The sequence below is a fragment of the Nannobrachium achirus genome (genome assembly GCF_963921795.1).
Source record: "Nannobrachium achirus genome assembly, chromosome: 7".
NCBI classification, from domain to species: domain Eukaryota; kingdom Metazoa; phylum Chordata; class Actinopteri; order Myctophiformes; family Myctophidae; genus Nannobrachium; species Nannobrachium achirus.
The window spans coordinates 59753625-59774123 of record NC_137816.1 but is presented as its reverse complement, the minus strand read 5'-3'; the positions used below and the strand labels follow the sequence as shown (position 1 = coordinate 59774123).

At 42.5% G+C, this 20499-nt stretch overlaps 1 protein-coding gene across 1 annotated transcript in view; it reads right to left on the bottom strand.

The window, feature by feature from the left end:
- The window catches only part of LOC308288878 (neural-cadherin), a gene marked incomplete at both ends in the record, with an annotated part of 433302 nt that overhangs the window by 294516 nt on the left and 118287 nt on the right, over positions 1-20499 (bottom strand). Inside the window, one exon of the mRNA XM_080730353.1 lies at positions 9468-9717. Coding sequence (XP_080586479.1) covers positions 9468-9717 — 250 coding nt within the window. The remainder of the gene's footprint in view (positions 1-9467; positions 9718-20499) is intronic.

Below are 20499 nucleotides of genomic sequence, written 5' to 3'. Positions count from 1 at the left end.
AGACGGTTCAACTAGCCAGTCTGGAAAATATTACCATTTAGCCATCTCTCTGTAAAGCAACTAATTGGACTCCCGGTATTCAAGTTGGTCTTACTCCAGTGTTGAAAATGTGCCTGTCTAATTGACCAGCAATCTCAACTTCTCCATGACTACAGACAGCAAGAAGGATTTGAATCTCCTCTTATACTCCCTCCTTTTCCCTCGTTGACGCTCTTGTGCCGTCTGTGTCCCCTTATCTTGGCAGATAAATCCTTGGTGGCGCTATAACTCGGTTCCACTGGCGAGGAGCACTTCACACAAATACACTCAATTGTTCTGGCTGGACGCAAACCCAACCCAAGTATTGCACAGTGCAGCATTTTCCTGCTGAGTTCTGAGAAATGTTATGTTGCTGAAAATCCATTTATCTTGCTTGCATATGTTTACCTGAAGCTGGTTTCAGAGCAATTCAGCACAGTTGCCTCACAAAGCCAAAAAAAAAACTATTGAAGAGTCAGTTATAACAGAATGCTGTATTTATCTGCAAATGTATCTGGCAGACTAATACAGTTTGTCTGAGTAGTTGATGCCAGCTGTGAAAGAACTGGATGTGGGATAATGATGCTGCGAGAAATGCCAAACCTCTGTTTCTTGCACAGGATGACAGCGAGCCGTCATACTGCAATGCTAAATATGAACATGAATCAGAATATGACAAGTCTATAACGAGAACAAGAATGTGAGCCATTTACTACGAGTGTGACACATTCCAGAAATCTGTCTGAATCAGAGACAAAAATCATCAAACAACCGAACCCCCCAAATCACTCACTACTCTGGATCCCTGAAGGCAGCAACCGCGTGAAAAAGTGTCTGGGTGCGAGAGCACAATATATGCATTGGAGTCAAGTAACATGGAGATGCATATCATAATATAATAATAATAATAATAATAATTTGGCTTCATAAAAACAAACTTAGCCGGGTCGATGTGCCTATGTTGAAAAGGAGAATGTGAGCACTCGTCAGTTAAAGAGTTCAGTGCACACTTCTTGGGTGCACGGCTCTGACATGAAAAGCGTGGGCCGAAACGTCTGTGTCTTGTACTGCTGCTATTTTTTCATAAATAAGAGATTCTGAAAGGAATTGAAGTAAGTGCTAGAGATCTTTTTTGAGCTGGTGTGCAGATATGCCCATATATGGACATGTCACATGACGTGCCCAATGTCAGTACAAATCAGCATATGACATGCCAATATATGGATCGGAGCTTGATCAACAAGAGAGCAGGAAAGATAGAGGGGGAGGGAGGAGGATGTGGAGGGAGAGGGAGAAAAAGGTGCAATAACCCAGCCAAGCTGGGAAACCTGAACACATTGCAAAGAGCCCTCTTTTCTCCTTGTTCAAACTACAGGTTTTCCAGAAACATTAACACTGCTAGTGACTGTTTTTCCAACAGAACTTTTGTTCTGACAATAGCTATAGAAGACACCAGTTATGGGAAACACACAGGCCATGGGTGAGGGAAACATTTCCCAGGATAGCATTACAGCACACGGAGAGGGAGAAGGATAGCGAGAGACACAGACTGACATTGATGTATGATGCCGTGGCAATGGCATGGCAGTGACAAGAACATATAGATGGATACATGGGGAATTGAAGGGCAGTTTGTTCGTGCATGTGCGTGCGTGTTGTGTGTGTGTGTGTTGTTTGTGCCAGAGCTAGACAAAAGCAAAAGAGAGAGATAGTGGGGTTTAAAGAGATACTGGAAGTAAAGAGATTGGATTGACAGAGAGAGAGAAATAGAGAGAGAGAGAGAGAGGGGAGGGGGGACTTAAGGCAGAAAGATCATTGGAAAAATCATTCCTGTGCCATGTCAGGTGATTGAGAGAGGCTCAGATTGACTGACAGTCAACTCCACACCCTTCATCACCCTTACGCTCCCCGATACGCAGTAACACATCAATCCATGCCATGCACATGCTCTCTCTCTCTCTCTCACACTCCCAATCCCCCCCCACACACACACACACACACACACACACACACACGTGCGCGCGAACGCAAGGAGTGATGTGTGTTAAATCCACCGTAACCTCATGTACGGTATACACCCACATGTAATCATGGGTGTGCCGGGTGAAACAGCGGCAGTGTGCACCGCTTCAAGATGCTCTCAACTATGCCAATAATAATAATAATAATACATTTTATTTGTAACACACTTTATATTTTGAAACAAAATCTCAAAGTGCTACATTAAAATGGCAAATAAATGAAGCAAAAGCAAAGCAAAAACAACAAAAAGATTAGTAAAAAGGACTAAAATGGTACAAAACAGTTAAATCAGAAAATTAGGAACAGTGCACACCTATTAAACACAGCTCAAATAACATTTAAAAGCACATTATGATCACCAAAAGGGGGTTAAAAAGCACCAAGGGCAACCAAAAAGGTCCTTCTAGGCAAATGCCTTATTAATGCTTATCTCTCTCCCGCACACACACACACACACACACACACACACACACACACACACACACACACACACACACACACACACACACACACACACACACACACACACACACACACACACACACACACACACACACACACACACACAGAGTGACACATCTTTGTTTCCTTTCTTGTGTGAACGCAACAGTGAGTTTTACAAAGCCACGCTCAAAGGGCAGTCAGCCTCCAAGGGGTGGTTACCGTGGCAACGAGGTGATAGGGTCCTGACGGGAGAGTGACAGCTCCCCAGATGGTTGGCGGCCATTTTGTCGGTCACCTAGAGAAGATATAGCACTAGCCATCACTCTCTAGTGTGGGGGTCCTCAGAGTTACCGCAGGGGGTCCTCCAAATCTTTTTTATATTAAGCACTTGAACCCTAGCGTACATATTCTGAGGACTTTAGCCGGAATAGCCGCACTACAAGAGGTTTGGTGCAGAGGGGAAAAAGAACAGATTGAAAATACACAATGATTGTGCTGTCAAACGATGAAACTATATGGATATGAAATGTTTGTGGGGGTCCCTCCTTCATCTCTCTCTCAACTAAGGGGTCCTTGGCCTGAAAACGTTGAAGACCCCTGTCTTAGAGGAATAGGGCCTCGATAAGATGTTCCAGTCATGGCCATGTACGGTATGAGAACACCGGTGATATCAGAGAGAGAGAGAAGGAATTCTGCACACAAACACACGAAAAGAAGGATTTTTTCACATGGTTCATCAGATCATCACAGATGCATGGAAAGAACATTGTATTTTGGCCATTCATATGATTTCCAACAACACAACTAAAATAAGATAAACCACATGGGTATATTATGGAATCTGTTGAAACTCGACTAACTTCTAGGAGGGACCCACCCAATACCTCCCCAGAGGAGCCTCTTAAAACTAAATAGAGCCTTGGCCAGGGGGAGGAGATGGGCAGTGATTTGGACACCACTGCCGACCCTGCCATCAGGAGGGTGTAGCGGTTCAAGGATCGAAACACCTGATGATCGATGGATTCAGCCTGAAGACATCACATTTTCCAGGCCAAGGCTACATTCACCAAACGTGAATGGAGGAGAAGCATCGTTAGATGTAATTATAATCATAGAGTTGGTAGGTACAATGCAATGTGATGTACTGTAGCTCACTACAGTCTGTCTAACTTTCTCTGCTTGCATGCATTCAGTAAACGCAGACACACATGTGCCTCTCTCTCTCTCTCACACACACACACACACACACACACACACACACACACACACACACACACACACACACACACACACACACACACACACACACACACACACACACACACACACACACACACACACACACACACACACACACACACACACACACACACACACACTCTATTGGAGACATGGCAGATGTAGTGATGTACGAGCTCATGACTGCTACAGTATGTGTTGTTACGTGTGTGTGTGTGTGTGTGTGTGTGTGTGTGTGTGTGTGTGTGTGTGTGTGTGTGTGTGTGTGAGTGATTTATTGTAGTCTATCTCGTGTTGTTTTCTGGTGCAGCCCCAGTAGAGCTCCAATGGGTTGAGGCAGGAGAAAAACTGACTGATTATTCCACTGATGTTGATCGTGAAATCAATAAAGCCCAACACACACACACACACACACACACACACACACACACACACACACACACACACACACACACACACACACACACACACACACACACACACACACACACACACACACACACACACACACACACACACACACACACAGCAAAATCTCTGAATTTCAGACACACAGTAAGAACATATTTTTTACAGCATGTCTGTATCTGTACCGACAACATGCTTTATTGAGAGGTCCCTAATCACTCAACACACGCATGCACGCACACACACACCAATCTTCTCTGCTCTCTGCCAGAAAATCAACCAATTAAAAAATGCAGGGGCCGGGCCACAAGTGCCACTGGAGGGGAAACGGCAAAAACAAGCAAACTGGCCTTTTCACTTGGAACTACTTTCTCTCACTCTCTCCCTTTCTCTCCCTCTGAGAGAGAGAGAGAGAGAGAGAGAGAGAGAGAGAGATGCACAAAAGAGAAAAATGGTCAGAAGCAAGGTCAGGATATGGTTTAAGACCCAGGATGGTCAGGGTGTTAAGATGAGGGAGGTGTGACTGTGTGAATGTGAGAGTCTTTGTATGGACATATATGGATATATATATATATATATATATATATATATATATATATATATAAATATATATATATGTATATATATATGTCACAGTTGTTTTGAGTTTAAGTGAAATTGAGAACAGGAGCGCCCGTCGTGCGGCGCAGGGCGGAACAAGCGGTAGCTTTGATCCACAACAACGAGAACGACAACGTAGCGTCGGCAGGAATGATAGCGCCTCACCTCACGGAGGTTAGGGTTAGGGTTAGGCATAGTTTTACAGAGGTTAAGTTTAGGGTTAGGGTTAGAGTTAGGCATAGTAAGCTAATGGCCAAACACAGCTAAGCTATAGACCTGCCAACCCTGGCAAATTTTTTTGAGTTCGTGCCCACGGCGCCCGCGGTGCAATTTTTGTTGTTTTCCCGCACAAAACAGTGTATATTTTGGGGGGTTCCATGCACCTTTTTGGGTGGGACCTTTACAGTTATGTTAACAAAATTTCACACCAGAAATGTAGCACATTGCATGTCTTGACTTACACTAATAGGAGGAGGCAAGATGTTAGAACAACCTTTTAAATAAAAATGCCATTTGATCTGGAGAAAAAGTAGGCTAGTATTACCAGGCAATACAGTAGTTGCATTGGCAATATTGTTGACAAATCTTTAATAAAATATACTAACTGCACTTGCTCAGAGTTAGTTAACAATAGACTAGCAAAACAGCCGATCACCAGGAATGAACATACATCAATATAATCATGTTATTCAAATTGCAAAATAGCTTTTCATTGTCAAGTAGGCTATTTATTTACATAAACCTGTCTTTGTTAATTGAGCAGCCTAAATAAAACCACATTTCTGTGCAAGATTTGCATGAAGTTCAAAGTATTCAACTCATGTAGGTTTCTATTCCATCCATTAATTGACATATAGGCCTACATTGTGTATAGATCACATACAGCCTAGTCTGTATATTCATTCATATAGGCGGCAGGCTACTCATTGTTGATAGACCATTAATGTCTTCATATATTCACAGGTGATAAATAATTTGTTCACTGTTAATGTTTTTGACAATACACATAGGCCTAATATTCATTCATTCATACTCGAGTTAAAGTGGAACAGGCAGCCCAGTATTTTATCCAATCATGGCCAATGTATGCTTCAGTTCATTGTACTAAGAACTGGGTCACACGTTTTGACATTTTCCGACTGGTTGCTCGCTGCAACACCGTTGTATGACGGAGTATAACTCCAGGCGGACCGCAGCCACTCGTTGTTTCGTTTCACCAGCGACGCCAGATAGGTTTAGGTTAGGCATAGTACAAGATTTCACCACTTCTCACCATCGTGGCTGCTATGACATGTGAATGCACCTCAAAGGAGGGTTTTAAAAGTTTATTATTAGCCTACCTGTTAGATCGTTGGCAGCACTAAGAGGCGAACAGTCGCTGTGCATCGACTCGCACGACACCACGGTCATTCTCCGTATCGTCTTCTTTATACATTAATCTGATTAATATCGCCGTTATGTATCCGATCGATAACTCGTCGGCGTCGCTGTGAGATGCGTGCATGCTGAACTAAACCAAAACCACCTTCTTATAACTCTATGACCAAAACAAACAGACTCCGTCCGCCAATCGGTTAAATTCTTCTTCTGTTGACAAAACGAGCATCGCCTCTGTTCTAGTGCTCCCCAGCGCCATGCACCCCATTCACACACCATTCATGTGGTGGCTGGGAGGAACTACACGGCAAGGAGCAAAAATGTTTGGCTCACTTGAGCCACAACACAACGCAGAATGTGTTGTGTTACCATCCCCCGAAAATGCGTAGCCGTTAGAGGAGTTTGCGTACCTGCGTACAGAGACTAGAAATGCGTGCTTACTACGCAAAATGCGTACAGGTTGGCAGGTCTGAAGCTAGGCTAGTAGATAAACAATTGTGAATACGCAGAATTACACAGGTGCGCTGATAAGAGACTATCAAGGTGAATTGATCCAGGTGGTGTTAGGGGTGTGTGGTAAACTACAAAACGAGCGCTCTTCCCCAATCTCACTGAGTTACCCAAACTGACTGTAACATATATATCTCTCTCTCCCCCTCTCTCTCTCTCTCTCTGTCTCTCTCTCTCTCACTCTCTCTCTCTCTCTCTTCCCCATCCCTCCCTCTTTTAAACAAAGCTTGTCTACCACTCGGTTGAACACAACCAGGATTTGTGACTACATGTAGCCAATTCATTCAGTGACTCACTTACACAAAAAAAGCAAACAAATCCAAACAAATCCATTCATTACAAAATCTGTCAATAGTTGTTAAGTGTGAGTTGTATTAAAATAATCCCTCTCATGAAATGTAGGTCTCCACTATTCGGATGGTTCGTTAATACCTTTGTTTCAATTCCAAGGCTGTGGTGGTGTCACATTTGAAACAGAAGAAATATGCTGTACATGTTGGTTGCTGTTCAACATTTTATAGAAGCAGAAGCAACATTGTCTCTTGCTACTATAGGTATATGTTATTATCTTCCTACTTGTATATTATGATCACCAGATGGTGTACTGCGCTCAGTGTTGTACCCGAACACGTTCAAAGAACGATCGTTCATGAACACGTTCATATTTTGGGCGAACGTGAACTGAAATGAACGTAATTGTTTTCGCTTGATGAACGATATTGTCGAACGCGGTCATTCTGACGCCCGTGAACGGCGTTCGTCGGCGTTCGTCGGCCGTTCATGCGGCGGTCCGCGCCTCCGCAGTCGTCTGTCCTCTCGTCTCTCTTTTCATTCACATGCTCCAATAGCAGGCACTGTGCACGCAGCTCCTCGTGAACGTTGATATGCGGTGCTGTCTGCACTCTGCGTCTGCACTCTGCAGCTGCACTGTGAATCTCCTCCTCGTTACGTCTCGCAAGCCTGACTATACTTCGTTGTATGTGTGTTGTACGGCGAAAATAGCTGATCTGCAAGCTCACAACGCGTCGCATCCACGAGACAACGTGAGCTTGTAGATCAGCTATTTTAACCAACGCGGAAACATGCTGTGTGCAAGGTTTAGAAACATCTGCCTTCAGCCCTTCACAATAAGGGTGCAGGAAGACTGGGCACTGGGCAGTGGGCACATACATATTGTGGGCACCTCAATGTTAAGTTGGATGAAATTATTGCTGTGTGTGGTTCTATATGGGCTGTGTCAATAATTTTGACAAATAATAGTATGCAGCAACGTCTAAACATTTATATATATATATATATATATATATATATATATATATATATATATATATATATATATATATATATTTTCTTTTTAATAGCCAAAAGTATTAAAAAAAATATGGTTAAAAAAAGAACGAAAAAGAACTAAGTTAGTTCATTTTGGGGAACCATGAACTTTAGTTCAAAATATAGGATTATGAACTTGAAATGAACTAGTTCATTTTAGAAGTTCTGAACTTGAACTTGAACTAGTTCGTTTTGAAAGTGAACTTTCCCAACACTGACTGCGCTATGCCACTCCACTTGAAAAAAACATTACTGTACCTTCCACAACCATGAAGGATTGACAATGTTTTATTGAGAGACCATGACCATACACAACAGACTGGCTTACTAGACCAAATTTCTCCATGCCCCAGACAGGGCAAATAGCCCCGTGGGCTCAAGCCTCCTGAGGTTTCACATTGGACAACTCTTTATACCCAGAGTTGCTATTCTGAAGAAGGATATGTGATAAAGATGAGGGACACCGAAGTCTTACAGAGATGGCATACAGTATGTACTGTAGGCTACTATAGACAGATTATGCTGCCATAGGAGTAAGCGTCCATAGGGGGCATCAGCTGTTAACTAGACTAGACCTTTGGTGAAGTTGCCGACAAATGCATTTAGACTATATTCAACAAGGTTGATAAGTGTAATAAATACACATTTGACAGTCTATGAATCTTGCAACCATGAGAAAATACACTTACACATTTGACAGTCTATAAATCTTGCTACCATAAGAAAATACACTTGCACACAAACAGCTGACCGGGCCAATGCATGGCTGTCCCGCGGTAGCAGTAAATAGAAAAGATCCCATAGTATTTACAGCATTTATCCTGATCAATGTATGCTCAGTCTAGTGTGCATAGCTATCTGCTACATCAACTCCCTTCCCCCTTGACCTTGTTCTCATTTTGCACTAAATCAATATTGAGAAATCTGGAACTAGTGAAGTATGACCGCTTACAAAATATACAGTACTAGCCCTTACCCGTTCAAAGATATGAGCTCCAAAATGATGTGCAGTGTGTGGGTTATGGGATGTGCACTGTGCACACAGTATATGAGGGATGGCTACAGAGATACTGTGTACCGATCTGCATGATTTTTGGACAACATCTGTAACAGGGCCAGAACCCCCCCCCCCCCCGCCCGCCCGCCCGCGTGCACACACACACACCCCCCCCCCCCCCCCCCCCCCCGCGTGTGTGTGTGTGTGTGGGTTTGGGTGTGATTGTGCATGGCCTGAACAACAGCGCCCCTCCCTTAACATGTGTGGTCACAAAAGGTACTGTAGGCTAAATAGATATAGATACACCATAAAAATGCTAATATACAGCATACGATTTGTGAAAGTGACAAACGGGCTTCACAGTTATGTCAGGTGTGTTCATATGCTGATGGTGATGCGATTTCAGATCAATTGCTCCAGCCACCGAGGAGAAACGCTGGGACAGACAGACAGACACTCACTCACTCACTCAGACATTCGCAAAATTATAGTATAGATGGAAGCTCATTCCTTCTGTACTCACACATGCTGGGAGAACTCCGGCGCCTCGTCGTTGACGTTGGCCATGCGTATCCGCACCGTGGCGGTGCCCGTGCGAGGGACCTCCCCTTTGTCCACGGCCATGACCACAAACTCATAGAGGTGGTTGGGCCTTTCATAGTCCAGAGCGCCCGTGGGGAAAATGGTCCCGTGCGGCGAGATGGTGAAGTCTGGACTTAGCGTGTGATAGGTCAACTCGGCATTCTCCCCGGAGTCACAGTCACTGGCCGACACTGGGAGAGAGAGGGGGAGAAAAAAAAGGGGAGAATAATATGGTAGAAGAGGACTTAGATTTAATGTCAAGCACTGAGTCCCCGGAGGAACAGCATGTCTGGAGAGAATTACAGAGAGGGAGAGGGAAGAAAGCAAGCGAGCAAGAGAGAGAGAGAGAGTGACAGTCAGAGGAGAGAGAGAGAGAGAGAGAGAGAGAGAGAGAGAGAGAGAGAGAGAGAGAGAGAGAGAGAGAGAGACACAGACAGAAAGACAGACAGATGATCTTTAAACTTTCGGGCTGATTCGCAGACAGATCGCAGCAGCTTTCATATAAAAAAAAACTAATTTTGTTTTTCTGATTCAATGAGCACACATATCTAAAATAATGATCTATATTATTGGCAAGGCAACTTGGAATTGTCATTGAGCAACATTTCTATTTCTGCATCACACATTGGGAATCCATGGGCCAATGACTTGCTAGGGCTCAAATTGATTGCCTTGCTAAAACAGAAAGTGCCCCCAGGGACTTTGGATAAGCATATTTTCCGCTAACAAGAACATTTCACCATGAAACTCTCAATTCTCCGATTCACCTTACATTGCATTTGGTTTGGTGGACACACACAGGCACCCACACACACACACGCACACATAATTACACCCAATCTCTTGTCGTACATTTGAGCACAGTTTACATAGAATAGCTTCAGTAGTGGCTGCTGTATCATTATTGCCTAAAGTAAATGTGCACTCTGTCAATTAGCCTCACTTCAACCCCATTACTCAATCCGAAATGTAGGCATTTGCTGATTTAGCCAAGGTTTGTTGACGCAAAAAGATTTACAATTCCAAGTCATTCATGAAGAAGATACATTCTTCATAAAAGCATGCAGGGAATGTGGCTCATCTCATAGCTGTGTTCCAAAAATAAACACACCACATCAGTGATTTTACTCATATGGATATGAAGCTAAATAAAGGAGGAAATATACACATTTTACAAACAAAATAAACGGTAGAAACAAGTCAAACAAAACCCAACGACTACATTTCTCATGAACACAGCTGGTAGGGATCAGTGATTTCAAACCGTTAAGTGTTCAGGAAGTGTAGTTTCCGACTTTTTCGGGCAGAATTAATTACATTTTCTCCAGAAACATGCTATATCAAATATGAATGAATATCACCAGTAAGACGCCTAAGGGCGACACCGCGCCATGTCTTGGTGATGTATAGGGATGTCCCGATACCACTTTTTTGCTGACCGAGTACAAGTACAAGTACTTCATGTTGAGTACTCGCCGATACCGAGTACCGATACGAGTACAATTAATAATACAAAATGTATTTAATTTATTTATTTATTTTTCCCTATGGCAATGATCGATATGCTTCTTTTTTAATATATTCTGTTTTCCTGAGTTACCAATTTCTAAATCCTTAAATGGTTCATATTTACACATTAAAAACAATAAAACTGGGAGAAACAAGAATACAAATGTTTTCTAAAAGAAATGTGTTTTTGCAAAGAAACGGTGGGATTGAAATGATCAGTCTGTAATGAGATGCACAGTCGCCAGGCATGTGCGCACATACAGCAAAAGGGGCTTGAGCCCTTAATTTTTTATCCGTCTGAAAAGGCCCTTTTAGAAATGTCAGCCCATGCCTCTCCAAAATTCTGTGCACTCCCCTGGATAGGCAAGAGTGCCGTCTCGCAGCAGCAGACAGCGGAGATGCTCGCATGTAGCCGCAGTAAAAGGCCACAGCTCGGCCCGAAACGCCCAAAAGCGGCCCGTCCACCGCATCTATAGCGGATACCCAAGCTAAGTAGAGCAATAACTTCCAATCGTTACGTTGGGCTGCAGATGAAAACTGAGGCACTGTTTCACCTCCTTAATTATGTCTGCAAACGTTTTAGTAGTCAATCGAATTATTTTAGGAGGTGGTTTGCACGGGCAGACGACTGGCTGGAGGAGGACATGCATGTGCTGCTGTTTATGTTGTGCGCCGCCGTCTCCTCGCGATGAAGGCAATGACGCATGAATAGTACTGTGAGCTTGCATATCTGCTATTTTTCAATAGCAAAAGTATAAAATAATTAAGGCCCTGGCTTTCACCTTGAGCCCTAGTAACTCAGTCCCACTTTTCTCCCCCTTGTGACGCCCCTGCTCAGTATCGGCCGCTGCCGTGAGAAGTATCTGGCGAGTACGAGTACAGCAAAATAGGGTTGTATCGGGGCGAGTACCGATACCGCGAGTACCGATACCGCATCCCTAGTGATGTATATCCGACCAGTTACCCATATATGGAGACCCCTGGTACCCACATATGGAGATCCATGTAGTGTATTACAGTATGTAAATGATGCAGAGCCACCCCCCTGACAGAAACGCCCAGATGATTTATTTATTTTTGGAACACAGTTCTTATATGAAATGATCTAGGATTCCCCTATGGGCATATCAATACAAAAAATAATGTGAACCCGGTGAATAGCGCCATCTAGTGGCAGTGACTTCAGGACTTCGGAACTCTGTTGTCGAGATTACACACACAAAAATCAACAACTCATTTACTGCCACCATTAACAATCGACTATCAGGCTTCCCTGCCACGCTATTTTTATGATTTCTTGCCTTTTTAAAGTGGTCATAACATATGCACAATGCTCACAGTCCGTGGCCGTACAGATAAGGCAAAGTGTCTTTGTGTGATGAAGCATAGCTAAGCTACTTGCAAACTAACTAGCATTGTTTTCAATGGAGAGGTGGCGTGTTGGACGGACTAATAATTTGGACTAATAATCGTCACGTGGTAGTCAATGACATATACATATATATAACATAAAAACAACAAAATAAAACATCATAGAGTAAGTTAAAAACAATTACATAATGAGCTAGGGAGATTTAAGAGCAGGTTAAATTAAATTGTCCATAGGATATTGGAGCATAACATTTTAGCCTGAGTTGTAGAGTGTTCCATGAAATGGGAGCATCAAAGCAGAAAGCAGATTTACCTACAGTAGTTCAGACTGAACCGGTGGTCAGTCGCTTGAGCGGGTCTGGTAAGTACTTTTTTTTCCACTCGAACAGTGAAATGATAAGGTGGTGACTTCCCATTGATAGCCTTAAAAATAAACTGGTACTGTATCAGTGCTGTGTTCTTCTCTCAGCAAGGAAAGGTCAACTTACTCTCTCGTAGAGGGTACAATGCTTTCACCAGTTATAAATCTAAGTGCTGAGTGGTAAACAGTATCTAGGACCAAATGTCTAAATGTCTGAAAATTATATCTAGGATTAAATGTCAAAATGTCTGAAAATACCCAAAATTTTCTTTAATTACATGGTAGGGAAGCTGAGAGGGAAGGCACAGGATGAACACTGTAAATGTAATAAAGACCAACTCTGCACTTTTTGTCATCTTTAAACCATCTTTCCTTTTTCTAAATTGACCCAAATGGCTTTGACATTTTCAAAGCAATCAGGAAAATCAGAGACAGACAGATTATTTAAATAACGTAGTACTTGTCTCCTTTCTTCCTCATCTCTGCTCTTTATAAATTGCAGAGCTGGCTGCAAATTTCAGTGACCATGCGTTTAGAAGGGAAATCTCGCTCTTTCGACGAGTCAGTCTCGACTATGAGCGTCGGCAAGTTAGCTACTCAACCGCGTCACGGCTACTGAGATTAAGGTTAGGGTTTGGGTTCGGTTTCGGCATAGAGGTTAACATTCACCCATGTCGGCAGGTTAGCTACTCACCCGCGTCGGCAGGTTAGCATTTCACCAGGTTAACATTCACCTGTGTCTAAAGAATGAACCGTCGAACAGATGCTATGTCGCAATATCGACACGCTCCCGCCTTTAGACAAGTAGGGAGGGGGGTCCCTGCTTTGTCTTTGTATCACCTAAGGGGTCCATGGCCTGGTTTAGCCTATTTGTCAGTGAATAAACGCTCCTACTGTATGTATTCAATGTTGTTGAATGAATAAGACCATATTAAAACAAATATGAACAATTTAAACACATTATAGACCCATTTCTTGTATACAAACATTGAGACTAAAAGCACAGGTGACCGTATCATGTAATCAATTCCCAACAATCCCCAAACCTGTTGTTTTGGGGAACGCTGGTTTCATTGCTCATTTGGTACCGACCTGCGTACGCATCTAGGTTTTTATATCAGTGTAACGTGGACCAGAAATGCATTAATAGGAGATTTCTTCATTGCCACTGTCACCTAGTGCTTGATCAGGGGGGAAACGTTGGGTCTCTGCTCTTCATGTAAAGTGTCTTGAGACAACTTGTTGTGATTTGGCACAACATTTAATTTAAGTTGAATTAACTCCCTATACACTAGGAAAGAGGTGAGGTGGCTCTCTCTTCGCTCACCCGCTCTTTGCAAGTCCAATTTAACCTTACAATATGATTTGAGACTATACCAATGCGGGGAAATGAAGAGTGGAACAAAGCTTCACAGGGCATGTTATACATCGCAACATGTACTGTAGACTACTACCCACTCAGGTGTGACTTTCTCTTGCCTTTTCTACCTGTGATATCTCTGAATTTCTTGCCAGCAATGCAGTGCACCCACATAGAGTGCATGCCACAATAAGCTGGAATGAAACGTCGAAAAAACAGTGTTAGCAGTCAATGAGTTAAAACAAATATGAACAATTTAAACATATTATAGGGGAGTTCTTCATTGCCACTGGTACCGTACCTAGTGCTTGCTCAGGGGGAAACGTTGAATTGAACTCCCTATACACTAGGAAAGAGGTGAAGTGGCTCTCTCTTCGCTCACCTGCTCTTTGAAAGTACAATTTAACCCTACAATGCAGGGAAATGAAGAGCGGCACACAGCTTTCTGTAGGCAGCAGGCCAGAGGGCATGTTATACATCGCAACATGTACTGTAGACTAGCTACTACCCTCTCAGGTGTGACTTTCTCTAGTTTCTTGCCAGAAATGCAGTGCACCCGCATAGAGTGCATGCCACAATAAGCTGTCTACGTGCTTCCCAAACAATTAAGCGCGGCATGAAATTGAGCCAGGGTTAACGACTCAAAAGTGGTACGTGTAAAAGCAGCAGAACATTATGATTAAACAGAATGTGTGGGTAAAAGAAAACAACAAAAAAACTGGTGTTTTCACAGCAAGAATGTGCTTTTTTTTTTATCAGACAGCCTAATTCATTATTCAAGGCCATCTGACCTCCCACGTATATGTGATCTAATCTCTGTTCTGTTCTGATGGAAGGTATCGAGAAGAGGAAATTGAGTCACTGTTGAAAATGAGTCACAGTTTGATAATAATTACAAAAAAACACGATGTTCTTCACCTACCTACAAAACGAGACAGCCAGTCTCGTCTTCCGTATGAAGGCATACGGAACAAATTAAGAGACTCTTGCACACTGTCTAAATTTGCAGTTAAAATTCAATATGGGAAAAACAAACACAAGTAATACAGATTTATTGAGGCAAAAGGATAGGAAAGGGGAGTAATTAAACATTTTACAGACACCACTGGGACACTAATTCAGATTAGAGTCCAGAGCCCTGTCCCTGTTTTGCCTATTATGAAAGCTTGCCAACATTCTGTTCACACAATTGCTTGACCATCTGAATTTTGAAAGGCTGCGCCAATCAAATATAAAATGCCTGAAAGTCACTGGCAGTGGGTTAATTGGCAATGCATACATTTCCATGTCAAGTCACTGGCTGCTTGCAGCACTGAGATGTCAGTCAGTTACCCACAATTATTACAGTTATTGCAAAGCAAAACATTGGGTGATAATTATACGTACGAGATGGAACTCTCATTGATTAGCTCTGGGAGTTAGCGTCATGCATGGTAGCCTAGAAGAGCCCTGTGCATCAGTAACAGCCAGAAGTAATTTCTCTACGGAGAATAACATTGGGTCTTCTTAAAATCGGCTCATATAAGCATTGTGATCCAAAAATAAACAAACGGTTTGCACGATATTGCCGGGGAGGTGTCTCTGTATGGTTTATGATAGTCACTCATATTTGATAAAGTCTGTTAATAGCGAAAATGTAACTAATTCGGCAACAGTAACATTAGCGTTTTCTCACCATCAGTTGATTCTTCACATCCATACTGTATGAGTCAAACCGCTTAGATCATTTGTTTATGTTTGGAACACAGTTCTTATATGATGCGATATGAAATGGGAATTCAGAATGGGGGGGGGGGGAAAAGTGAACCAGGGAGGATGGGTAAATTACTTCACTGCTCTATTCCAAGGGATAGAAGGGCGGGGATACAACGGCAGCTCCAAACGGCAGCTCCCTATTTGATCTTTGATCTGTCTGTCAATGTGTGCACGCCTCCCCTCCCCCCACCCCCCTCTGTCTGCTCCCCTCCTCGTCAGACGGTCTGCTCGCATTGACAACTATTGAGGAAATGAGGAAATGAAATGTGGTGCCGCGGTGGACAACTAGAGCGATGAATCATAGCGGTTTTGATCATTACAATGAATAAGCATAAACAAATCAGTTCCACATGAACGATGTTGATGTAAAAAATAAGATATCCGAGCGACTACATACATTTTGTATGCGCAAAATTACAATTAAAATACATTTTCATGTGAGCCCCTCTGCACTACGGACACTATATTGTGTAGCACTTCCTGACTTGCCTAATGTACTTTTGGAAATCCAGCTCAGACGGAGAAGCAAAGTGAAAAAAATGATAACTGTGTTGAACAAAATGTGTTTATATCATGAGACTGTTCACTACAGGCTACACTGGACAAGACTATTTTTTGTCTAAGTGGCAGGACAGAAAGGGCCGACCGAGGATGTTCGGTCCGAGGATGCGGTGCAGGGCTGTTCACATTCCTCGGGCATGAAAACTGTTTTGTGATTGGTCGAAAAATACTATTTTAAATAAATTGAACGGAAGTCACATATTGAGTTCTGGCACTCGTTTTTAGATTCTACAAAGTATGTGTAATTAATGTAGTTATTGTTGAATTGTACCTAAACCACAGGTGCACAATACAGTGTCAAAAATGTATGAGGCCACTAAAAACCACCACTGTCCTCTCATGCAACATCCTATAACACAGCAAGTCAATATTTAATTTGCTAAGTACTGATTTGTTCTGTTCAGACAACTGTTTAAACATCTATTCATCAGTAAGTGTTCCTGTTCACTGGAATCAGCATCCTTGGAGTTGGCTAAGTGCCAAGCATTGGCAGGCATCATTATAATTTGGCCTAAGCTCTCCACATCAATGCAAAGTAATGTGTCTGGCTACATCTGGATTATTTTCTGGCATGTGAGGGTTTTTGTGCTGAAGACTTTGGATGCAACCATTGCCTCGGGCCTCAATGGAAAGGAGTATAATAGGCTTGCTCACGACTCTGCCTGCTTTATCTTAAATCGATTAAAATGAATACCAGAAGAGTCGCCGGAAAGAAACGTGCCCAGGCTGATGGTTTATGCCTTTTGATTGATTGATTGAGGTATTTATTAGAAGTTTTGGATAGGAAAAGGTACAGTTTCATGTAGGGATGAGGCCGAATATTCGGCACCGAAAATTTTCGGCCGAAAATGGCTAAAAATGCATTTTCGGTTTTCGGCTGGATAGCTTTTAAAACCGAATAGTTGAGCACCGAATAGTGTGAAGGACAGGGTCAGGGGTCCTCAATAGGCGGACCGCAGTCCATGTCCGGACCGCGGCACATTTCTGAGAAATCTCCGCACAGTTGTATCTGACGATCGGACTGACTGTGTGTGATGTGTGTTTGTGTGTGCGTGGGTGTGTATGTGCTGATTGTGCTCATTCGCTCAAACACATACACAGGCTCACAAGACACACCCCTACGCCAATTTGCAAGCCCACAAAGCGTCGCGGGTGCAACGTGCTGTGGGCTTGTAGATCAAAGGTTTTCCTTCCCTCCGAGTCTCCGACGCAGTCTGCTCTCCATGCTGCTCCCCCCCCTCCCCTCTCCTCTCCACACACTCATGCCGCTCGCTGCCTTAAAAAAGTTGCTAAAACCTCTTGGAAACCATTGCTCCCACTGGATTAATAACTTAGAGATCTTCTACCTTTGGCTGTTCAATTGGAGAGGACAACAGCAACACATTAATATCCACGATGTAAGGCTCCAACTGCTTCCATTCTGAACGACAAGCCTAATATTGCATTTATGCTCTTTAGTTTCCAATAATTAAACTATAAGCCAGTGTTTTGCATGCATAAATAATTATCCATTCATCCATCCATCCATCTTCAACCGCTTATCCAGCATCAGGTAGCAGGGGTAACAGTTCCAACTGAGATTTCCAAAGTTCCAAATAATAATAATAATAATTAAAATAAACAATTCTAATGATTATAATAAACATACATACATACAGTACATACTGTATAAATGTATCCGCCTTATTTCGCCTTCGCCTTTTTTTCGGACCTGGACCTGTTTCAAAAAAATATTTCTGGACCTTCAAGATTTGTATTTGAGGACCCCTGGGCCCTAGATCATTTTGCAACATACAGTATGTGCATTTGTTGTTGAAGGCCTGGCTGTTACAGCCCTTGTGTTTACAATAATATTTTGTTGTAGGCCTAGATCATTCTGCAGTTTTAAGCACCTTGTTCTGATGCACTTTTATCTCTGTAGGATACTACAGAAATAGTTGCACTATGTTGACTTTGTTTTATGCTAACATTGCAAAGAGAAAATATTTTATTTTGTTATGTGTGCATTCAAAAGTGAGAAATAAATGTTTTATGGAACCATATGGTGATTATTATTTAAGTTAGGGTTTGCCATAATCAGGTAGCTTTACAACAAAGGTACAGCAATGGTACAAACATTTATTATACAAAATAAATTATATACATGTATTATTCGGCTATTCGGTATTCGGTATTCGGTGGAATGTTTCCAGTATTCGGTATTCGGTTTCGGCCAAGAATTTTGCTTTCGGCCCATCCCTAGTTTCATGACAGTACAGTTCACTGGTACAATGTCAACTAAAATTAAACTTGGGTAAGGCAAGACTTATTTGTTATTTTCCATTGAGATCCTTAATATCCTTATATACCTCTGTAAACTATGCCTAAACGGATAAACCTAACCTTATTCCCAACCTTAACCTCAGTAAAACGGTGCCAAAACCTAACCCTATTCCTAATCTTAACCTCAGAAAGATATGCGTAATCCTAAAATTATTTCTAACCTTATTCTCAGTAAAAGAAATTAAAAAATAGAAATCTATGCGAGTTTCCTTCCGGCGACTTTACTGGTTACCATTAAAATAGATTCAAACCGGTGACAATTTAAATCGATTTAATAAAAAGAATTATCGCGGGGCACCCGCTGGCCTACTGGTCGAGGCACATATCACTTAGGCATTGCCACATAGGTATGGATGCCTGGCGGCATCGCCAGTTCAATTCCCGATCCGGACGACCTTCGCCGCGTGTCACTCCCCATCTCTCCCAGTCTAATAATAAATAAATCTTTAATAAATCTTAAAAAAAATAAAAAATAAAATGTATTGCGATGCAAACAGCAGAGGGTGCAATCCAGAAAGACAAAAAAAAGATCTTTGTAAAAGAATTGATGAAAAATGTGTTTTTCAGTCATTGTGTACTGATAAGAGAAAACACAATATTGTTAAACAAAAAAAGAGAGACGAAGTTACTGGATTTGTGCAAGAAAAAAAAATCTGTAATCTGTCTGGAAAAGAAATGTTAATTGTGAACATAATATCACGATTCGAATCGTATTGTGAGTTGAGTGAAACGTTACATGCATGCCTAATAAACATACATGTTGCATTCTATGCTGCAGACTCAGGCTTGCGTAACTTCTCGCACACCGGAACTCATATTGGCAAAGTGCTACATACAGTACGTGACTCCAATCAGTGAAGCCAACGAATCGGGTTGGCTAGTAATAAGGGAAGCAGGTGCCCACGTATAAAACACATTGACGTAGCAGCACAAACGTGGTGCGAAGCTCAGCCAGTCAGTTAACGGGCCAGAGTCAGGGACTCTGCCTCCCAGACACACAGAGGTTCAGTTCCTCCCCCAGAAAGAGACCCACGTGGAGAGATAGATACTCGCGTGGCGTTCCGGTTCTCAGAAAACATTGGTTCGATCGAACTACCACTCAGCACTGCACACCCCCAAGTCATATGGGATAAACATTCTAGGTGTTAGGCGGGGGGAGAGACAGAGAGAGAGAGAGAGAGAGAGAGAGAGAGAGAGAGAGAGAGAGAGAGAGAGATACGGTAGATATATTTTCAACAAGAAACTCTCTCTCTCTCTCTCTCTCTCTCCCTCCCTCCCTCCCTCCCTCTCTCTCATAGGGAAGGCTATGTTTCTCCTAAATACAATGTCACTGAACATGCACATGCATTGATGGATATGGCACAATCTATAAAATCATAGTTCACATACAGTACATGGTTCAGAGGACATTTTATATTGGTGTACGAATTGGTGAATGAAAAGGCAATCATTGATAAAGAACTTGTGGTCAGAGGACTAGACAACATTATATATAAATGCAAGACCATCTACCATGTGTCTGTAGCCTGACACTCAGCCTGAATTGACATTTCGTTTCACTCCATTATTCAGTCTGAACTCGCTTCCACCGAAGGCGATTGCAGGGATGGGCGATGCCAAAAAAGAGGCAGTCTTCAGCGATTGGTTCACCGTCTGACAACACATGAGTTGTGTTGTTATGTGTGGCTGGCTAGTGGCTAGCCTGTTGCTTGCTAGTGCTACTTGCTAACCAAA